Source organism: Euphorbia lathyris, chromosome 3 (genome assembly GCF_963576675.1).
Source record: "Euphorbia lathyris chromosome 3, ddEupLath1.1, whole genome shotgun sequence".
Taxonomy (NCBI): domain Eukaryota; kingdom Viridiplantae; phylum Streptophyta; class Magnoliopsida; order Malpighiales; family Euphorbiaceae; genus Euphorbia; species Euphorbia lathyris.
In genome coordinates, this window is record NC_088912.1 from 71,202,284 (window position 1) to 71,224,951 (window position 22,668).

The 22,668-nt window shown below is 36.3% G+C and overlaps 2 protein-coding genes across 2 annotated transcripts; one reads left to right on the forward strand and one right to left on the reverse strand.

Annotated features, from left to right (window-relative positions):
• The first annotated feature begins 12,961 nt into the window (after positions 1 to 12,961).
• On the forward strand, positions 12,962 to 13,817 carry LOC136224054 (stress-response A/B barrel domain-containing protein HS1-like). Its single transcript, XM_066012275.1, has 2 exons — positions 12,962 to 13,127; positions 13,297 to 13,817. The coding sequence occupies exons 1-2, from the start codon at positions 12,982 to 12,984 to the stop codon at positions 13,484 to 13,486; spliced, it is 336 nt and encodes a 111-aa protein (XP_065868347.1). The 5' UTR covers positions 12,962 to 12,981; the 3' UTR covers positions 13,487 to 13,817.
• A 3,825-nt stretch (positions 13,818 to 17,642) lies between these two features.
• LOC136224082 (BIIDXI-like protein At5g11420) lies at positions 17,643 to 21,658 on the reverse strand. The gene is made up of 3 exons (XM_066012325.1): positions 21,504 to 21,658; positions 19,302 to 19,814; positions 17,643 to 18,296 (listed from the first exon to the last, which is right to left on the reverse strand). The coding sequence occupies exons 1-3, from the start codon at positions 21,571 to 21,573 to the stop codon at positions 17,758 to 17,760; spliced, it is 1,122 nt and encodes a 373-aa protein (XP_065868397.1). The 5' UTR covers positions 21,574 to 21,658; the 3' UTR covers positions 17,643 to 17,757.
• Between the last annotated feature and the right edge of the window lie 1,010 nt (positions 21,659 to 22,668).

The window sequence follows — 22,668 nt, forward strand, 5'->3', positions numbered from 1 at the left end:
CTGTAGGATCAGACTTCTACCATTTCATTTTATCTTTCTGAATTTCTTTCTCAAATTCTCAATCCTACAGACATCATTTTATTCTCTCTCACAGACATGACTAAGTCTTTGAAAAATGTTCAAAAACACACTTCTTCTCAAAGCGGGAAAGTTGATATCTCTGATCGTTATGGTGCATGGTTTCCAATTTATAACCATGACGAAGGGAAACGCTTTCTGCAATTCAGATATGCTCAATTCTTTGGCATGATGTATATGGACGAGTTTCTGAACGAGGAACTCGGGATAAGCGAAGACATTGATCGATATCTTACTAATTTGGGTTGGACCAAATTTGCTTCTATGAAATTTCCTATTATTGGAAATTGGGTTCTGGAATTTTTATCCACTGTTCGATTCGTCAATAAGAGACGTGTTCGTCTCAGTTTTCGTTGTGAGGGGCAGGTCTTCGCTTTTGGATATCTGGAACTACATAATTGGTTTGGATTTCCACCCCGAGACACAACTCAACACCATCCTGGAAGGGATATGACTTCTAGAGATATATGGAGGATGTTAACAGGATTTTGGCGATTCAATCCACGTCTTGCCTTCAACAAATCCATAAATTCTAATTCCATGCTGTATCTACACAAATTCCTCTGTCATAGCCTTTTTGGTCGAGTCAGTAGCAAGGTTGTGAAAGATACTGATCTTTATGTGTTGGGCGACATTTTTCAAGGCAACTCAGTGAACTCCTCGAAGATTCTTATGGAGGGGTTAGTTGCTACTTCCCGTTCGAAGAACCGGAAGATTGGGTTCGCCAACATCATTTGTGGAATCATACTAGGAGCCAAGGGAACCATTTCTGTCCATTGGACTGATACAGAACCATTCCCTATTCTAGACTACGAGTTCTTGGAGAACGAGGGGCTTGTCAAACGAGTTTTTCGTTCTGGTCCAACATTCCTTTCTGCACCAGAGAGGCAAGTCTTCATTCAAACGAAGATTAATAGGGCCAATGCACGTCGTCTGTCATCTACTTAGGGATATAGTATGAGTTTCTGTTTGGTTTTATTATATATATGAGTGTTTATATTTGGTATTTTTAGGAGTAAGATGTTTTTATGTAATATATATAATAAGGTATTGTTTATATTTTTGATAATAATAAATAAAAGTGCATTAATTCCTTAGTTTAATTCTTTTACTTAAGGAACAACCCTTGGTTTTCCTTTAATTTAATGTTTCAGTTTTGTTTATCTCAGTTTCAGGGATTAATATTCACATTAATGTCACTTAATTATAGGAGGAATTGGTTTAGAAGTGTTAAAATCATCAAAAACAGTCCCAATTTTACCCAGAATTTCTAAAATCTCAGTTGAGATTTCGAATTCTCAGTTGAGACAGCAAGAGGACCACTTTCAGCAAAATTTTAGACCCCCTACGTACTTGCTGTCGCGACTGAGATTTTGAAAATCTCAGTCGCGACTTGCGACTTCCAGTCACGGGATTAGGGGCGAATTTTACCTCTTTTCCTATTCCTACTCTAATTACTTACCTATTCAACTATCCTAATCAATACCTATTACTTACACCTATTTAAATCACCTATTTTTACACCAATCAATCATCTTTTCTCTTCCCAATAAAAAGATTCACTCATCTTCCCCATAAATCTTTACCCTATTCATCTTCTTCTTCCCCAATTCACCACCATTATCTTTTACTCTTCCTTTCATCCTTTCATATTTTCATCTCTTTCACCCAAATTTCATTAAAAATGCCTAGACAAAAGACCGTTGCTAACAAAACCAAGGCCACCGAAGTTAATCGATTACGGGTTCAATATGGAGCACCGTTCGATATTACGACGGAAGCCGAAGGACGCAAATATCGCCGATTTTCTAATAGCCTAATAGAGTTCGTCGACATGCTTTTTCTTGACACCGACACGGTAAATACTCTTTCTTTTACCGAGCGTATTGATGAATTTCTTTCCGTTCTTGGTTGGAAACGATTTTCTAGTATGCGTTTTCCTAGTCTTAAATCGCATATTATTGAGTTTTTGGTTACTCTAACCTATGACAAGAAGAAATGGGTTATCTCTTTTCGGAATGATGGAGTTCGTTATGACGTTGGGTATGCGGCCATGAACCGTTGGTTTGGTTTTCCTACTCGGAATTTTTATTCCAAACCAAAGCCTTTTAATTCACACACGGTTTGGCAATCTTTAACCGGTTTAGATGTTTTTAATCCAACGAATACATTTAGTAAATTGCTTAAGGATGATTGTATCTTCTTCTTTCACAAGTTTTTATCATTTTCCTTATTTGGTCGGGTTGAAAGTTCAAAAGTGCAAGTTCGTGATTTGGTTGTGTTAGATGCTATTTTTAAAGGTTTGACCATTGATAGTATCAAGATGATATTTACTAATTTAGTTCGAGCTTCCAAGTCCCGCAATAAGCAAGTGCATATGGGTAATTTAATTACCGGCATTGTTTTGGGTGCTCGGGGTGAATTAGTAGATTATCAAAATATGCCTCATGTTGGTTTACCTTTCTTGGATCTCACGGCACTTTAAAGGGCCAATTTATTGAAGAAAATGGGACCGCCCGCCTTTATATCTTATGCGGATCGCACAAGATGTGTTTTTGCTACCATGGGTAGTGAAGCCTCGGGTTCTCAAGGTTTAGGTGCCCAATATGATGACGAGGATGATGAAGAGGAATTTGATGAAGAAGAGGAGGAGGAGGAGAATGTTGATGTTAATGCCAACGAGCAAGCAAATATGGAACCAAATGAAGAAGAACAAGTTGGATGGCAACGTGTCTTGACACAAATGAACGAGCATAACCGTCACATGAATTTGCGGTTGGATGAAGTCGTTGCCAACAATACCGAAATGAGTTCGAGGATAAACACGGTGGATGCCAATATCACTACGTTGAGATATGAGCACAAATCTACTCGTCGCCGGTTGCTATCTTTCTTCCGACGCCAAGGAGTTGAGACTACGCCTTCTCCACCGAGTTCACCTTGATAGGTTTTATCCTTTCTATCTTTAACTCATTTTCGTTATTATTATTATGTCTTGTTAAATTTGGTACAATATTTTTAATTATGTTTGGTACAATTCTCTTTATTATTATGTTTGAATGTTTTCGTACTATATTTTTCAATTCTAATTCGTATGGTTTATTTCGTACTATTTTTCGTGTTTTATCGCTTTTTGCACCAATGAGGACATGGTCCAAATTAAGTGTGGGAGGAGATATTTCATATTCATTTTAATTTTAAGTACGAATGAATGCCACGAATGAGAATGAATGCTATTTATTTATTTACGTATAAATGCATGTTATTATTCAAATTTTAAGTAAACTGCATAATGCAACATTTGCAAAATCAATTGCAACATTTTTATAAAGTGCAACACTTTTCAAAATAAAAAATAATAGCTATTTTTCATAAACATATATTTTTGTTAAGTATATATTTTTCATAAGTTTCAAACAAGTCAACTTTCAAAATAATGTTAAGCATATTTTAAGGTTATCATTATTGTTAGAAATAATATTTCTATACGGGCAATATTTTTACAAATATTTTTTTTACAAATCTCCGATACGATTTTATCAAAAATGTCTCGAGTAAATGTATAAAAGTAAATTTCTTTAGTTTCAAATCTCTATTTTATATCATGAATTCATGATAAATATAAATCTTATTTTCAATTTTCAATTAGGTTTATGGGCATAAATCGAACTAACAACTTTAGTTTTTTAGCTCGATATTATTTTTCGTCTTACATTAAAAACCAATTGAAGTTTTTAAGGAAACTTTAGCCATAATACATGTTGAATTTCAAGTCAATATAGGATGAATGTGCTATTTTTCTTTTCCCAATTTATAATTTTCATTTTTTTATAACTCGTGTTAATTTAATCAAGTAGTCGTATTCTTAACTTTTGGCCACGATTGAGACCAACCTTATCACAATCGAGGTATGAAAGGGAAGAACATTAAGTACTATTTACTTTTGGCCACGATTGCGACCACCCTTATCACGGTCGAGGTATGAAAGGAACGTTAGAAATTAAAGCAAAATTAAACGTGTTTAAAGTTTTAAGTAACGATTGTGTCCACCCATGGCATGGTCGGTACCTCTTAAACGAACACAAAAGCAAATTAATTCAAATAAAGTCACGGACGAGACCACCCTTATCACGGGCGTGACTAAGCAAATATATCAAACCTAAGTCCTTAATAAATCTATATTTGTAATAGTTTAGATTTGGGAAAGGAAATTTTGTGCTTAGAAATGCCTTGAGACGAAAGATTCAAAAACATGCGTGCTTACACCGTCCCGAATACTTCAATATAAAAATTGAAATACAAGACGAGTAATATATCTCTTTTATACTAGCTAATTTGATGCTTTGCGTATAAATTTACCATGAAAAGTTTATCTTACGGTTTAACTAATTTAAAAAGGAATATATGGATATATGTTCTATTTATAAGGAGATTGATTAAAGAATAAATTCAGTGAAATTTTGCTCGGGACTAGCAAAAGCTTAAGTGTGGGAGTTTGTTAAGCCCAAAATATACCTAAAAATCATACATAAATACATTAAATTTACATTGAAATCGTGCTAATTATATTCATTTGGAATACTTTTACGTCTTTATTTACTTCTTTGATGCAAGGTACTTAATTATTTGGTTAAATCCAAATAGGAGCTAAAACGGAGCTAAAATGGAGGAAAAACCTAAAAAACGTACCGAGAATGCATATCAGTCAGAAGAACGCTCAAGGAGGACGAGAAGCAGTCGAGAGACAGGGAGATAACTCTCTGTCGCGACTGAGATTTTCATAATCTCAGTCGCAACTTACGAAAGGCGTCACGGAAGAAGAATGAAGTCTTCAACTCGCCCCTGTACCCCCTATCGCGACTGAGATTTTCAGAATCTCAGTCGCGACAGCGAAGTATTCTGCACATAAATCACATGTTTTAATCCGAGAAACGCGTCTGTTCGTTTGGATAAAAGCGACCCTTCACCAGCGGACACGACCCATCATTTACAACCCTTCAACAACTATAAATAAGTGATCCATTTCAGAAATTGAGAGGTTGGAAAAGTTAGAGAAATTAGAGAAGAAAGTTATTATGTTGAGTTTCTGATTCAGAAAAGAATCAGAAGGTTAGATTTCATTTCTGTGTAAACAAACTTGCTATACACAAGTTGTTACTAGATTAGTTATAAACACAGTATTAGTTTAGTTTCTAAGGTTGATCAGAGACAAGTTTTCATTCTGGTAGTGGACTGACCAGTCTCTATTCCGAAGATCTAGCGAGAAGAATTGACGGCTGAAGCGCATGAGGTTTGACGCACCTACGGAGTTTGAGGGAAAGATTGACAACCCGGATCTCAAAGTTTTCGTTACAATGCTATCCAAGTTTCTACTTCTCTGTTAACTTGTGAAAATTCACATTTCATTAATGATATACTTATTTATTCAATACATTCTTACTATTGTTATTTTGGTATTGTTCTGACAAAATGATTTTCAAAATGATAAATTGGTGTTTTTATTAAAACGTTCTATTCCATCTTATTCATATAAGAACTTTGTTGAACACTTGACAGATTTAGTTTTTATGGATGACATGATCGCTGATCGCGGCTTATCAGACATAAAATACTAGTTTGATTAAGGTAGAAATCTGCTCCGATCCAGAGAGATTTCTACGGTTCAAAGCCATTTAATTGAATAAATCGCTATATTATTACATGTCCATAATCTTTACAAAGTTAAAGTTGCCTTCTTTGCTTTATGAAAATAAGTTTTATACCTACTATTTATTCCAATTACGGAAGTATCTGTCTTGTAATCAAAATCTCAAGACAGAACTGTTCTCTAAACTCGATATAATACTTCTATCTAATCCTAATTTACCAAAACCAATTCCATCAGCTATACGTATTTCTTTTATTAAACCTAAACACGTGATTAAAACCGAATTAAATAAAGTTTTAGTTAAAAAGCGTTCCATGTGGGTTCGATATCTTTTATTACTACAAGCGTATACCGTGCACTTGCGGAAATCGCTCAACAGATGCATATGACACAGTTGGCACTCAGCTTCGTCATGGGGATCCACTCCCACCTTTTCACAAAGCCCAGTCCATGCTCATACTTGAGGAAACAGCTCGATCCCGCAAGAACAGCAGTCCGCCTGACTCCGTCGCCCTGACGGCTACATCCACCGACTCCTCCACGTCGCTATCCCAATTTCCTCTGGCGCGCCCAGTGCTCCATCGCTCGAGTCATTCACACCGCGGTGATAGATATAGACATCGCCCATATCACGGACGGGGGGGTCGACACCATTACAGACCTGTGGTGCATCCTCACTACCGTCCTGCATCCCTCCCACCTTGGGCTTACACGCAGCCGTGGGGGCAGCCGCAACCATAGGCAACCCCACCATGCCCATTTCCCACAAACTCCTGGCAACCACAGTACGCTTCTAGCCGGCAGCAGCCCCAATCGGGGATTCTTGGCCCTCGAACCGGCACCCAGCAAGCTCATATCAATATGGCACCTCAGCCGTATATGCCCACTAATATTGCAGAGGCCATGCACACAATGACAATTACACCACCTCTTGATTAATGACAAATGGACACAGGAGCCACTTCCCACATGACAGCTCACCAAGGTACACTCACCTCTTATTTTAATTCGAGCCTCAATGGAAATATTATTGTCGGTAATGGTCACTGTGTTCCTATTTGTGGATCTGAACATGCTATTTTAAACTCTAAACATCAACCTTTACAATTAAATAATCTCTTGCATGCACCCCAACTTATCAAAAATCTTATTTCTATCCGTCAATTTTCTAAAGATAACCAAGTTTCTGTCGAATTTGATCCGTTCGGTTTTTCTGTGAAGGATTTACAGACGGGAACACATATCATGAGGTGTAACAGTACCGGGGATCTCTATCTAGTCATCTCTAGTTCATCCACCTCACATTCCTCTCCTTCGGCCTTTACTGGAATGTCTTCTGATGCCTGGCACAACCGTTTAGGACATCCAGGGCTTCCCATTATGAATGCCATGATGAATAAAAATTTTCTTTCTTGTAATAGGAATAAAATTGTTTCTGTTTGCCCTTCTTGTGTTAATGGAAAACAAGTTAAATTACCGTTTCACTCCTCTTATTATTTCTTGATAACTATACAAATTTTTTGTGGATGTTTCCACTAGCTCACAAATCTCAAGTCTATTATGTTTTTCTTCAATTATGTTCCTTTGTTCGCACTCAATTTGAGCGTGACATCAATGTTTTTTCAGTGCGACAATGGGAGTGAGTTTAACAATAATTCCTTTCATCAATTTTGTAATAATCATGGGATGCAATTTCGTTTTTGTTGCCTATACATATCACCTCAAAATGGAAAATCCGAATGCACAATTAGAACTATTAATAATGTTGTTCGCACTGTTATGAACCATGCCTCAATTTCGTTTAATTTTTGGCATCATGCACTTGAACTTACAAGTTGCAACATATCTTCTCAATATATATCCTCACAAAATTCTGGATTATCAATCTCCCACTAAAATCCTCTATCAACGAGACCCAACATATGCTCACCTACGAGTTTTCGGGTGTCTATGCTTTCCTATCCCCTGTCCCTACTCCTTCGCTCACCTCTGCGCCTAGCACATCCCGCTCACCTGTGTTGGGGTTTAGTGTCTTATAGACAATTGTTGTAGGATATAAACTTAATGTAAATGAAGTGTTCTTTATATCATTTGTTTTAATAAGATATGATTTCATAACTATATAAAGGCAACCTCTTTTAAGAACTAAATAAAGTCTAATAAAAGGAAATCCCTAAGTTTGTTTAAAGTGATTATAAAGTGTTCATACAAGCATGAAGTGAGACGAAACTTTATAATAAACTAACAAACTTAAAACCACCCCAAGTCAAGTAATATGTTTAGGATTGACATATCACTGCTGAGACTTGCATGTAACAATGTCTTCTGTCGAGACAGAAAGCTGATCTCACAAGCTTCAGATATGCAGATATCTGGACAGTTACGTGGATCCAATGAAAGGGAGTTCATTAGGATTGGGGACCCAACTTGAGATAATAGGATGGGTAGATTCATCCTTGTCACATGTTCATCTCATTGGTATTAATAGGTATAAGTAATCCTCAAACTCAAAGGAATGTTAATTAGTGATTCTGAATTATGGAATGTGATGCTTTGATCCTGTTGTAACACGATCCATAACAGAGATGACTCTGGGGTGTGAACAGCAGACGTTGGGTATCACAGGAAGTAATTGCAGGATAATTATACATTGGATTGAGCATTTGTCACTCCCGATAAATGGGAGATACGTCTAAGGATCGCTTGTGGAAGACTTGACTCTAAATCCTTGCAAGGTGATAGCTTAAGAATTGAAATGCAGATTTCACTTAACCTATCTAATTGGAGTTAACTCGGCCTGTACAAGTAAAACGAACGTCTCGCTATATGTGACTTGACATTATCCATAGTCATAAGATCCAATTCAAGGATGTAGTTGATAAAGGATCGAATTATACTGTAACTAATACGGAAAGGTCAACGACAGAATCAACCTGTCTTCTTATAGCTCTAGGGGAATGTTTCGGATTTGCTAATCACATTTCGCGTACTCATTCCGTTATGCAAATATTAAATATAATTCTGAGAAAATTAATTTAATAGTTGCATACGGCTAGAAGCAATAAGAACCTAATGGGTCACACATAAGACTTGGAGCCCAAAAGAGAAACAAATGTTAATTAATTGATGGAAGCCCAACTGATTCCACCAAGGCCCAGTAAATAGAGGGGGGCAATTTTTATGTATTAAATGCATAAAGAAATTAATTTGATTTTAAGCAATCTTAATTAGATTATGATTGTGAATTAAATTAATTAAAAAATAAATAAGTTAGGAGATTTAATGAGATTAAATTGCTCCTATTATTATCCTAAAAAGTTATTATTATTATCTTTATATTTAGATATAATTATAGATAATAAATAAGAATTATATTCCGAATTAAATTCTTATTCAGTAACCTAATTCTATCTAACTAGGGTTTAGATACAAGAGAGCATATATACCCCCTATATATGTAAATTTCGGCCAACCCTAGTCTGCCGTAGAGAGAGAATTTCGACCCCCATAGTTGAGGACGAGATCATTCACCGCTTCCTCCCGATTCAATTGATTTTCATCTCTTTCTCTTATTCCTTGATCTTGTGTTGATTTATTAGAGGTAATCTATTCTTGATTGTTTTTTACACGGTTGATATCTAACTTGATTTTGGATTGTGTTTTTGTCTTGTGCTCGGGAACTCGGAGTAAGAGTTGTGGGCACTTCGATTGCAACGGTAGATAGAACTTCAAAAGGTATTTCCTTCTATCCCTCTTTATATGAAATAACGATTAACAGATCTTGGGTTAATGGAAAAAGGTTACAATTTTTATATTTCCGCTGCCATACGTTAGCCTATTTTCCTTCAACCTGGACCGTCATCCTCCCCCACACCGCCACTACCACATGTCCTCGAGTCCTCCATACTTCCTGTGTCTCTGGTCTCCTCGTCCATTCCGTTCCCTGAGTCTTCCATACTTCCCATCACGTCGTCGCCCCTATCCTAGTCCACCCCGTCTTCTTCTCCTAGTTCGCATAATAATTCAACACCATCCCCCCACAACCCGTCCTCCCCTGGTCTGCGTCGTAATTCGACACCATCTTCCCTGTCGTCTTTTGTCCCTGCGTCAAACACTTCCCCTGCGTCTCCTAACAATTTCGAGTCTCTATCCCGTCCCGTCTCTTCTGTTCGACCAAACTCCCTAAACAGTTCCCCCAATTCACTGTCGATATCTACTGATACTGATAATACAAATTCACAAACCACATCCATTCCCCTGCCCAATCCCAACACATATACCATGACCACCCGAGCCCAACAAGACATTCACAAGCCCCTACGAATGCATAAACTATCTGTGTATGCACCCTCCGCCATTTCCCTGATTCCTAAAACACCAATCCTAGCATTACGTGATCCAAATTGGACACAGGCTATAACTGACAAATTTGAGGCTCTGATTGAAAATAAGACGTGGGTACTAGTACCCCGTCCAAAGTTTGCTAATGTTATTCGTAGTTGGTGGATTTTCAGGTACAAAACTAAAGCAGACGGATCCTTTGAGAGATACAAAGCGAGGCTGGTTGGAAATGGGTCAGGGCAACTATCAGGTGTTGATTATGGTGAAACGTTCAGTCCTGTAGTTAAACCGACGACTATTCAGGCTGTTCTCAGTATTGCATTGTCCAAGAATTTGAATCTTCACCAGCTAGATGTTAAAAATGCATTCATACATGGGGATTTGAATGAAACAGTATACATGCACGAACCATTGGGCTTCCGTGATCCTCAGCACCCTGATCATGTCTGTCTGCTACAAAAATCATTGTATGGACTGAAACACACGCCTCGGGTCTGGTACCATCGATTTGCTACGTTTGTAACCACAGTGGGCTTCACAAACAGTGTATCTAATCACTCCATGTTCATCTATCAGCATGGTTCAGACACAACCTACATATTACTGTATGACATCGTCCTTGTCACCTCCTCAGACCGACTTCAGTGCTCCATTCTATCCAAATTGAATTCTGAATTCGCAATGAAGGATTTGGGACCTTTACATTATTTCTTAGGGATATCAGTCACCCATTCACCGGGTTCATTATTTATCTCTCAAAGAAAATATGCTTCAGAAATTATTGCCAAAGCCGGCCTAGCATCTTGCAACCCTGCCTCCACCCCAGTCGACACAAAGCAAAAGCTCAGTACCTCCTCTGGCTCCACTCATTCAAACCCCACGGAATACAGACAGTTAGTGGGTGCTTTTCATTACCTTACTCTCACTAGACCTGATATCTCCTATGTTGTCCAACAGATTTGCCTGTTCATGCATGACCCCAAGACCTCTCATATGGCAGCTCTCAAACGCATCCTTCGGTATATACAAGGTACTCTTGATTTTGGTCTCACATTAATGGCATCCTCTCCGTGTCAATTGACCTCCTACACTGATGCGGACTGGGCCGGTTGTCCAGATACTCGACGTTCAACTTCCGGTTACTATGTCTTTCTCGGAGATAATCTTATTTCTTGGTCAGCAAAATGGCAGCCCACTCTCTCTCGCTCAAGTGCCGAAGCATAATATCGTGGAGTTGCCAACGTCGTGTCTGAAACCTGCTGGATTCGGAACCTTCTTCTTGAGCTTGGTTGTCCAATTCAGAAATCTGCTATTGTGTACTGTGACAATGTCAGTGCTATCTATCTCACAGGTAATCCCGTTCACCACCATCGCACGAAGCATGTCGAGATGGACATCCATTTTGTCCGGGAACGGGTTGCCAAAGGCGACGTTCGTGTTCTCCACGTCCCGTCCAGATATCAGATTGCTGACATATTTACCAAGGGGCTGCCCACACCACTGTTCGAAGATTTCCGCAATAGTCTCAATGTTCAACCTCCGAACCTTTCAACTACGGGGGTGTATTAGAGATATATATTATTTAGTCATTTATCTATTTGTATAAAATAGTCAGTTCCCTATTTCTAGCCTAGACTCTAGATTTAGTCATTCAATTAAATACAAACGGTATTTTGTATATATACTATCTTATACATCAATAACAATCACTGAACAATTCAAATTGTTACAAATTCAACTTTAAAGTTTACAATATTTGACAAATCAGCTAAGTAGAATTGGTTTCAACGTCTAAAAATTTAGGCTAATTTGTAAATTATTGCTAACTTCATAATCGAGTCCATACTTAAATTTTGATATGGACTAAACAGATATAATATCGAATTTGGAGTAAACTGATTTGACTACCAATTTTAGGGGTCATTTTTGACTCGGATACAAAGCATTTTTTTTAAGTATAAACAGATATGTTTATATTAGCCAAAACTAGGTCTTGCTTTTAAAACATTACAACTTGAGATTCTAAAGCCTTAAATCGGTATCTAATTTTTTTTTTTTTACGCATAGTCCAGCCCCTCCAAATTTTTAGTCTATGCTCCGCCACTGATTCCTTTCGTTTAGGAAGATGTTATTAACCCGTTATCTACATCACCGATATTGTTCTAAATCTCCCTAAGCAAATCTCCGGATCTACAATGGTGGAATTTTTCCACTACGTATCACTTGTTCAAACATTTTTTCTATTGTTTCTTTACTTTTTAATTGTTCTAATATGAGTTTCAGTTGATTTGTTAAAATTGCGTTCTCTTTCATCTACTTTCAGTAATTAAGGAAACTGAGAAATTGGGTTAAATTGGTGAGTTTGTACAGTAATGATTTTGATACTTATATATAACTTGCTCAAACAAATTTTTTATTATTATTTTTCTATCAATTTAATATTAGTTTTATTGGATTTTATTCAATTCCAGTCAATTTCATCCATTTTTTTTATATCAAAACAAGTGAAATTGAATGAAATTGATGTGAAATTGTAATGTTACCTTTTCAAAATCATCTGGAACTTTATTAAAACATTTACTAAATTTCTTGATTTTTTCAAATGATATGATTTATAGTAGATTTTGTCTACTTTCACCCGATTTCTTTCATTTTCATTGAATTTCTGAGGATTTGAAATTAGATCAAATTGATCAGATATATGTTTGAATGTATTTATAAACTGAAGTAATCCTCTATTTGAATGTATTTTGTATGAGCTTTTGAATCTGGTTTTGTTTCCTCTTATTTTGGTTAAAAGCCCTTAAACCTTTTGATTTATGCTTATATAGGAAGCCCAATGAGAGTGGGCCTAAAAGCCCGATAAAGTCCTTATCTAATGGAAAGGTCGTTAATCCACCTATGGTGCTGTGAAAATGGATTCGTCAAACTCAAAGGGTGTGGTGAAGCATATAGCTTTAGCAAAGTTCAAAGAAGAAATTCCAGCTGACCAAGTTGATCAACTCATTAAAGGTTTTGCAAATCTCGTTAATCTCATTCCACCTTTGAAAGCTTTCCACTGGTATGTAAACTCCTAACTTAATTACTTCTTGGATTATGATCGATTTGGTTGCTTTGATGTTCAGTTTCTTAATCCTCAATACATCGATCGATGCTTCATATTGTTGAATTTCATGAAATTAATCCTGATTGATTGCAACTCTGAATTGGGTATGGTTTGTTATGTTTAGGGGTAGAGATGTGAGCTCAGAGAATCTGCACCAAGGATATACTCATGTCTTTGAATGTAGCTTTGAGAGCATGGAAGGTGTTGCAGAGTACATGGCTCATCCAGCTCATCTTGATTTTGCCAAAGTGTTCGTACCTGCTTTGGACAATTTCATTGTCATTGACTACATCCCTACTCTTGTTCAACTCTAAAACTGTGTAATTGCTCAATGGTTTGTTCCTTATGTGCATAATAAATGCTATTTTATGGATCATATTTTCGGGGGATAAGGTAATAAAAAAAGATCAAACATGTTTGGATTGAGAGGTAGCTTACCTAAATAAACTGATTTCGAAGGGCTCCAACTGTTTTGACAATTTTGAATATAAGACATATAAAATATTATTTTAGTCACGTTTGTGAAATAGTATCAATTTAGTCCAAGTTCCATTACTCGGGGATAAATTAGTACCATTTCACAGACACTGGGATTAAAATGATGTTATTTTGTAGGTTGGAATTAAATTGATATTTCTTCAAAAATCTTGAATTCATTTTGGTACCTTATTCCTTTTTATAGATTGCTCGTTATTTGCAATAAATAGAAAAAATTTCTCTATTGAATATAATAATACTTTGATGATGTTTTTGAGGTTTTGTGTGATTTTCCGATGTATGGATTTATAATGCATCTTGTCATGTGAATGATTTCTTACGAAACAAGGGAGAGGCTCTGTACTCTGGGCCGGCTCCGCTACTGATGGAGGCTATGTCTTAGAACATACCTGATGGAAGCTATGTCTTAGAACATACCTGAAAGATTCCTTTAAACTCTTTATTTATAGGCTCCTTAGGTTTCGGTTGGAGTTTTATGGAGCTGCTCCTTATTGATGGATTCAGTGGCGAAACCAGAAATTTAGATTTAAGGACTAAATTTAACCGTGTGGTTGGGGGTATTTTTTTTTTTTAACATTTAATTCAATTGATTTTAATTTATTAAAATTTCATATTTGGAAGGGAAAAAAAAAATTAAAACTAGTTTTAGTGGTAAATAAATTGATAATGTAGAATCCTTGCTTTTCCATTCATTGATAATGTGATATATATACACAAGATATATGTGTGAACATGATAATTACAAATCAATTATATTCCTAAATTACAGCAGAAATATCCATATCTAATACACCCCCGTAGTCGAAACGGGAGGTGGTCGAACGTTGAGACTAGAGCGGAAGTCGTCGAAAAGAATTTGTGGTAGACCTTTGGTGAAAATATCTGCAATTTGATGACGAGAAGGAACATGAAGTACCCTAACCTCTCCTTTAGCAACCTTTTCTCGAACAAAATGTATATCCATCTCAATATGCTTGGTACGTTGGTGTTGTACAGGATTACCAGTGAGGTAAACTGCACTCACATTGTCACAATATACCAAGGTGGATTTACTAATAGGGCAATGAAGTTCAAGAAGAAGATTTCTAATCCAGCAAGTTTCAGATACGACATTAGCAACACCACGATACTCTGCTTCAGCACTAGAACGAGATAAAGTGGGTTGCCGCTTAGCAGACCAAGACAGAAGATTGTCACCAAGGAAAACACAATATCCTGAAGTAGAACGTCGAGTGTCAGGACATCCCCCCCAATCTGCATCTGTATAGGAGACCAAGGAATCTAGTGAAGAGGTTGTGAATGTAAGTCCGAACTCCAGGGTTCCTTTAACATATCGAAGAATCCGCTTGATAGCTTCCATATGAGACGTTTTGGGATCGTGCATGAATAAACAGACTTGCTGAACAGCATAACTGATGTCTGGGCGAGTGAGAGTCAAATACTGTAATGCACCAGCTAAACTTCGATACTCAGATGGATCATGATAAGCAGAACCAGATGAAGCACTCAGTTTTTGCTTAGTGTCAACAGGTGTTGTACAGGAATTTGCTGAAGAAAGACCGGCTTTAGAAATGATCTCAGTAGCATACTTCTTTTGAGACAGAAAAAGAGAGCCGGCGCTCCGAGTGACAGATATCCCTAAAAAATAACTCAATGGGCCAAGATCTTTCATAGCAAATTCGGAACTCAATTTGTTGATAATTGACTCTCGTAGAGCAGTGGAAGAAGTAGCTAGAACGATGTCATCCACATATAAGAGTAGATATGCCATCTCTGCTCCCCGACGAAAGACAAACAGTGAATGATCAGATTTACTGTGAGAAAAACCCATGGTAGACAAGAAAGAGGCAAACCGTTGGTACCACGCCCGTGGTGCCTGTTTGAGACCATAAAGAGACTTTTGAAGAAGGCATACATGATCTGGATAGTTGGGATCCCGAAATCCCAGTGGTTGATGCATATAAACAGTCTCATGAAGATCCCCATGAAGAAAAGCATTTTTTACATCCAGCTGATGTAGTGGCCAACCTTTAGAAAGTGCAATACTTAATACAGCTCGAATTGTTGCTGGCTTAACAACTGGACTGAAAGTATCACCACAGTCTACCCCAACAAGTTGATTCGCCCCATTTCCAACAAGTCTTGCTTTGTATCTTTCAAAAGATCCATCTGCATTAAATTTGTGCCTGAGAATCCACCAACTACGAAGAACATTAGCATTAGAAGGACGGGGTACGAGGACCCACGTCTTATTTTCAATAAGAGCCTTATATTCTTCAGTCATGGCTTGTTTCCAATTAGGGTCTTGTAAAGCAAGTGAGGGATTAGAAGGAATAGGAGAAATAGTGGTGGTGTGTAAGTTGAGCTTTCTTTGGGGTTTGAAAATTCCAAGTTTAGCTCGGGTTGTCATAGGGTGAGTCGGTTGGGTTGGGTTGGCGTGTATAGGATCGGGAGAAGGCGGGGAAGTGGGCTGTTGTGGGGAGGTGAGCTGTTGTGGGGAATTTGTGTTTGGGCCGTGTTGAATTGGAGAAGGAAAGGGACTGTCGAGAGGAGAAGGGGGAAGTGCTGGGCTGTTTTGGGAAGATGGGTTGGGACTGTTGGGCCGTGGTGAAACTGGGCTTTGGTTAGGAGTGGACGCATTAGTGGGGAAGGGAATAATGGGTTGGGTTGTTTGTGTAGGTGAGTTGGAAATAGAAGAAATGGGAGGGGAGGCCGAGACATGTTGAGTGGAAAATGGAAATTTGCTTTCATTGAAAATAACGTGACGAGATATAATTATTTTCCGCGCGGAGATGTCGTAACACTTATAGCCTCGATGATTGGATGGATATCCAAGAAACACACATGGAGAGGACCTAGGTTGAAGTTTATTTCTAGAGGAAGAAGGGACAAGTGGGTAACAAAGACAACCGAAAGTGCGTAAGTGAGTATAAGAAGGAGTACGATTGTAGAGAATTTGAGTCGGTGAAAGAAGACTAAGATTTTTGTGAGGGAGAATATTTAAAAGATAGGTCGCATGAGCAAGAGCATGAGGCCAGAAAGAATGAGAGCAAGAAGCATGTGTTAGAAGAGTGCGAATTATATTATTGATTGTTCGAATCGTTCGTTCAGATTTACCGTTTTGGGAGGAAGTATGTGGACATGAAAAACGGAATTGCATACCATTATTGTTAAAAAAATCATGAAAATGACTATTGTTATACTCACCACCATTATCACACTGAAAAGTTTTGATATCTTTTTCAAATTGAGTACGTACGTAATTTCGGAATGTGAGGAACACAGAAAAAACTTGAGATTTATTTGCTAAGGGAAAAGTCCACAGAAAATTAGAATAATCATCTAGGAAAAGAACATAATATCTATAGCCACTAGAACTTAGAACAGGAGATGTCCATATATCACTATGAATAATATCAAACGGCATTGATGACATATTTTTAGAAGCATAAAAAGGCAATTTAATATGTTTCCCAAGCACACAAGAATTGCAAATAGAAAAATCAACATTTTTAGGACAAGAAATAAAATTATTAGTTCGAAGATTGTCTAAAATTTGAGGACCAGGATGGCCCAATCTATTGTGCCAAACTGAAGGAGATAAAACAGAAGCATTTAAAGCATAAGAAGACTCTGAAGAGGAGGATGTGACTGGATATAAATCACCGGTGCTATTACATCTCATAATAGGGATCCCCGTGCGCAAGTCCTTCACAGAGAAACCAACAGGATCAAATTCAACGGACACATTATTATCAATAGCAAATTTCCGCACAGATATAAGGTTTTTGATTAATCTAGGGGCATGTAAAACATTGTTCAATTCTAGGGTTTTGTTGTTTGTTTTTAAGGATGCATTACCAAGACCGATAACAGGAATACAAGTGCCATTACCTACTACGATACTCGTGTTAGGACTCTTATTTAAATAAGATGTGAGTTTACCTCCATGATACATGATCTGAAAGCATAGAAACATAATAAGCAACATATCTCATCCATCCATGCATCTCATGAAACTTTTGGTATACATTATAAACTCAAATAAATCAACAACTAAAAAAAGCTCCAATTAACCAAACATAACTCAAAGAAGACGTCTAGATTTACGAACACTAACTAACTTAACATCATCCAAAACAGGTCCACACAGAGAACCTGAGTGATCATTTTTCATGGTGTAAAACGAGCTCAAGAACATAACCCTTGTACGTGTAGACACTGCTTTGAACATAAGCTTGGCACGCTTGAACCCACCTTTCCCTTTAGAAGTGTAGGGAACTTGAATGCTATCTTTACCAGCATATGCTTCAATCACCATTGATCCTTCACAGGCATTGTTAGCATCACCTACACTGAAAGTTAACGCATATGTCTTTCCGGGGATGGTCTTTACTATTTGTGCTAATGCACTTTCTTTTCCTGCTACAAGTTCTACTCCTCTTTTGCCTTGTGGTACTGCAAAATGTGATGAGTCTACGTATTTCACTGCCTTTAGTGATTCTATTATCCACCCGGGTAAAGGGCTGTGATCGTCTTCGATGTGGGGCGGAATTAGAACGCCCCAGTCTGCGTTGGGGAATACGTATGGCCCTTCTTCGAAATTTCCGTTCTTTAGCAAGTTGTCTGTAAACAAACCACAAAATTAGTTATAAACTGTTTTGATATTAAAGTGTTTTTTTTTAACAAATTAGTTATGAGAGCTAAGTTAATTTGGATACTCCGTTTTATACGAGTTTCAGCCAGTTTCATCTAATTTCACGTTGTTTCACTTAGTTTCACCTGGTTTTACATGAGTTTCAGCCAGTTTCATCTAATTTCACCTTGTTTCACTTGGTTTCACCTATTTTTTACATGAGTTTCAGTAAGTTTCATGTAATTTCACCTAGTTTCATCTAATTTCGCCTTGCTTCACCTGGTTTAGCAAGTTTCATCTAATTTCGCCTTGTTTCACTTAGTTTCACCTATTCTTTACATGAGTTTGAGTAAGTTTATGTAATTTCACCTAGTTTCACCTAGTTTCGGCCAGTTTCATCTAATTTTGCCTTGTTTCACTTAGTTTCACCTATTTTTTACACGAGTTTCAAGAAATTTCACCTTGTTTCACTTAGTTTCACCTATTTTTTACACGAGTTTCAGCGAGTTTCATGTAATTTCACCTTGTTTCACTTATTTTTTACACGAGTTTCAGCGAGTTTCATGTAATTTCACCTTGTTTCATCTAGCTTCACTTAGTTTTACATGAGTTTCAGTCAGTTTCATCTAATTTCACCTTGTTTCACTTAGTTTCACATGAGTTTCAGTCAGTTTCATCTAATTTCACCTTGTTTCACTTAGTTTCACCTACTTTTTACATGAGTTTTTAGCAAGTTTCATGTAATTTCACTATGAAACTAGGTAAAACTCATGTGAAACTGCATTTAAACTTGTTGAAAATCAACTGAACTTCGATGAAACATTAATTTTAATAGTTCAAATCAATTGCACACGAGTTTCATCCAGTTTCACATGAGGTGAAACTGTGCGAAACTCGTGAAAAACTGCATTTAAGCATCTAGTTCATTTAACAAACTCATTTATGGAGTAAGATTTCGCAATCCAATGAATCCTTGATCCATCAAAGATGATTACCTCTGGTTCGTTTAGGATTAGAAAGGTACTTGATTCCAACAGAATCAATAAGAGGTCCACAGGCAGCATCTTCCTCGACACCCGGATTATGAATGGAGATCTCAATTTGAGAAGCATCAGCTTGAAAAGCCCAAGCATATGAATCCCAACCATTACTGCTATAAACAGTTTGAACAGGGAGAATTCCCCAATCATTGGGTTCCGAATTGGGCGAAACGGATACATTAATTTTCTCCTCTTGCGCACAAGTGCGAGCAACGTTGAAAGTTATGGAGTAATAGCTGCCTTTTGTTACATTAAGTTTCTGCTTAATGGATGCCTCATTTCCTAATCTAACAGCAAAAGCTCCACCAGGGACTATTAGAAGCATGTCACCCTGTTTTTGGCCTGATTTTATGTACTCTACGTAGCCTGCTATTTCCCAGCTTGGGATTGCATTTTTTGCTGTTACTACTGTTCCTTTCATTTCTGATGCTTTTGGTCCATACTCGAAGTTCCCATTTGGTAATAGTCCTGTAATTATTCAATTTTTATAAATTCAACCTCATGAATCATAATAAAGATAAGATTGCATTAATAAGTTATAAATTCCAACAATTAGAAAGTGACAACAAATATAGATTGTCTTTCCTTTAAATTAAAGTGACCATTTAATGCTTTGGTGTCATCACATGGTCTGTTCTCTTAGCCCATGTGACCAAAAGAAATTGTGTACTTCCCCAATCCACAGTGACATAAAACTATATTCATGTGATTTTGGATGGTTGTTGCTTTTTTTTTTTCTTTCTAAAATTATGGAAATTGAATCCATAACTTCTCTTTGGACTATCCAAATTAAAAAAAAAAAAGAACATAAATTGTTACGTGATTCTGTATTTTGGACCATAAATAATGGGCTGGATTGGAGGGGTTATTATTATTCATTCCTGAAAGTAAAAAGGGTTATTTATTGTTTTATATGCCCAAAATGGGGTGAGAGCTACAGTATTCTCTGGTTGATGTGAATATATAAAGAGAGTAAATTAAATTCCCATTATATATATAGACACAAAGAAAATAGTAATTATTAGCCAACAACCCAACAAAATCAAATAAATGCAAATAAATAGATGCTATATGCTGAGTTTGAGATGACTATCACTATGACAGAGCCACCCTCCTATCCTATGTATAGAATTTAAAGCCTGTGTCAGTCACTCAAATGTTTGGCGGTTCTAGGAACACAATTTTTCAAAAAACTTACTCTGTTTCCTTATCCCGAAGAAACATTAGAGTATTTCGAAAGTAATAGATTTTACGAATCAAGGAATATAATAAATACATACTTTTTCATGTAATATTGTAACATTTCTTCTTTATCTGTCCATTTCTACATGATATACCTACGCTACTCTAAAGTTAATAGGATTAAAAATTAAAGTATGATAAATATATCCTTTAAATTTTTGGGTTGATACAAAACTGATACGTAAATTTTTGAGTTAGGTTAGAGTTGATATGCTAATCCGAAAACGATATGAAATGACAAATATTTAAAATTATTGTTATATTTTTCGTATTTTTATATATCAATTTATTAGTAAAGATAATAGAATTATAATTATTACCTGCAAATATGATTCAAACCTTATAAACACATTACATGACCATCTAACATGATATTAACGGATTTTTCGATGGTTAGTGTTAACATATTAATCTAAAAATGATATAAAATATTTAAAAATAATACCATGTCCTTTTATATTTTTAAAAGTTATCCTTAATATATATGTATAACAAAATTACGTGTAATCCGAAAACACGATACAAATTCGACACTAAACCGAATAAGTTAATACGACTGTGATATAAAAGTTTTTGGATTTGATTTGGGTTTACTTTTTCTAACATGAACCCAAAATAACACGACTTGAACACGATAATTGACAGGTCTATTCATGATGCAACCTCGACACATATTTACTGTGCAACTTACTTTTGTGATAAACAATGTGAAACATTTTCTATTAAAATTGATGGTATAGATTAGAATTTGAACTTTGAGATTTATTAAACGATTTGACATCATATCTTTAAGGCCTCAAGCTCATCTTAATTGATTATTGAAAAATTTATTAATTTTGTAATTTTCAGTTGATAAGTAAGAAGAAACTAAAATAAGAAATGAGACATCGAAAAATCAAAGTAGTAGGACTTTACCGTCGGTGACAGACAATGCGACATGGCAGGTGGCGCAAAGTAGCGCCAGTAGCACCGTCATTCTGTACATTGTATTGTGCTTGTAATTTGGTAGAGAGAAGAGAAAGACAGATTTTAGAGAGAGAGATGTTTTTGGAGAGATGTGATTCAGTGAAGGTGAGCGTCGGCTTTTATTTGCTATTGCCTCAGAGATGGACACTGGTTTTCTCACTTATTTACATGAGTGCCATTGGAACTATCCTCCTTTCATAATTTCCTAGTTTCATGCAATCACATCATACAATATGTATATTATATTATATTATGTTGGTCGATTTATATCCATATTATTTGACATTTTATTAGTTTTTTTTTTCCAGCAAAATCATTGTTTTCAGCTCCCATATTTAATTTAGTTACTTTTTCACTTTGGGCTTTTCAATTTTTTAAATTTAGCTCTGTAAACTTTAATTTTTAATCAAATGTAATCTTTAATCGACTTAGAGCCCGTTTATTTTACCTACTATTTGCTATTTGCTATTACGGTTTGCTGTTTGATGTTGTCATTTACTGTTACGGTTTGCTGTTTGCTGTTACGGTTTACTGTTTGCTTTTTGAAAAAACTGCTTTTCCAAAAAGCAAAGATTCTCTGTTTTTGTAAAAGGCTGCTTTCAGGTGTGAAAGGCAAACAGGAGGTCACTAACCAAACACTTAATGCTGCTTTTCAGATTTAAAAGGCAAACAAAAGATCACTAATAAAACACTTAAAACTCTTTTTTTGAAATGAAAAGACAAACATTAGCATGAAAAGGACCGTCTTTATTGGGATAATTTAGTTTTCATGAAAAGGACCCTTAATTGCATGTATAGGAAACTTTGTATAAGAAATAATTAAAATTTAAATTTTTCATAAAAAAAAAGAAAGAGGTCAAGGGATTTGCAAAATCGTAATATATATATTGATTAATATATAAAGCATGTACGTGCACATATTTTAGAGAATTATTTGCCCAATTCAAGGACCGTCTTTATTGGGATAATTTAGTTTTCACGCAAGTAATATATGGAGTATATATATGCAGCTCTTATATTAATTAAGGTTTCTCATAATCAACGTTTCAAGATTTTCCTAAAAAGAGATTTTCCTATCAACCGGGGGAGGCCTTAGCTGGTATTAAGGACAGGA

Bases quoted from the DNA above. Each gene is read 5' to 3' on its own strand.
- LOC136224082 (XM_066012325.1), bottom strand. From the start codon at position 21,573: ATGTACAGAATGACGGTGCTACTGGCGCTACTTTGCGCCACCTGCCAT. The intron at 19,815-21,503 runs GTAAAGTCCTAC...GAATAATTACAG, and splicing joins CGCATTGTCTGTCACCGACG to GACTATTACCAAATGGGAAC. The intron at 18,297-19,301 runs GTAATCATCTTT...GTTTGTTTACAG, and splicing joins TAATCCTAAACGAACCAGAG to ACAACTTGCTAAAGAACGGA.
- LOC136224054 (XM_066012275.1), top strand. From the start codon at position 12,982: ATGGATTCGTCAAACTCAAAGGGTGTGGTGAAGCATATAGCTTTAGCA. The intron at 13,128-13,296 runs GTATGTAAACTC...TGTTATGTTTAG, and splicing joins CCTTTGAAAGCTTTCCACTG to GGGTAGAGATGTGAGCTCAG.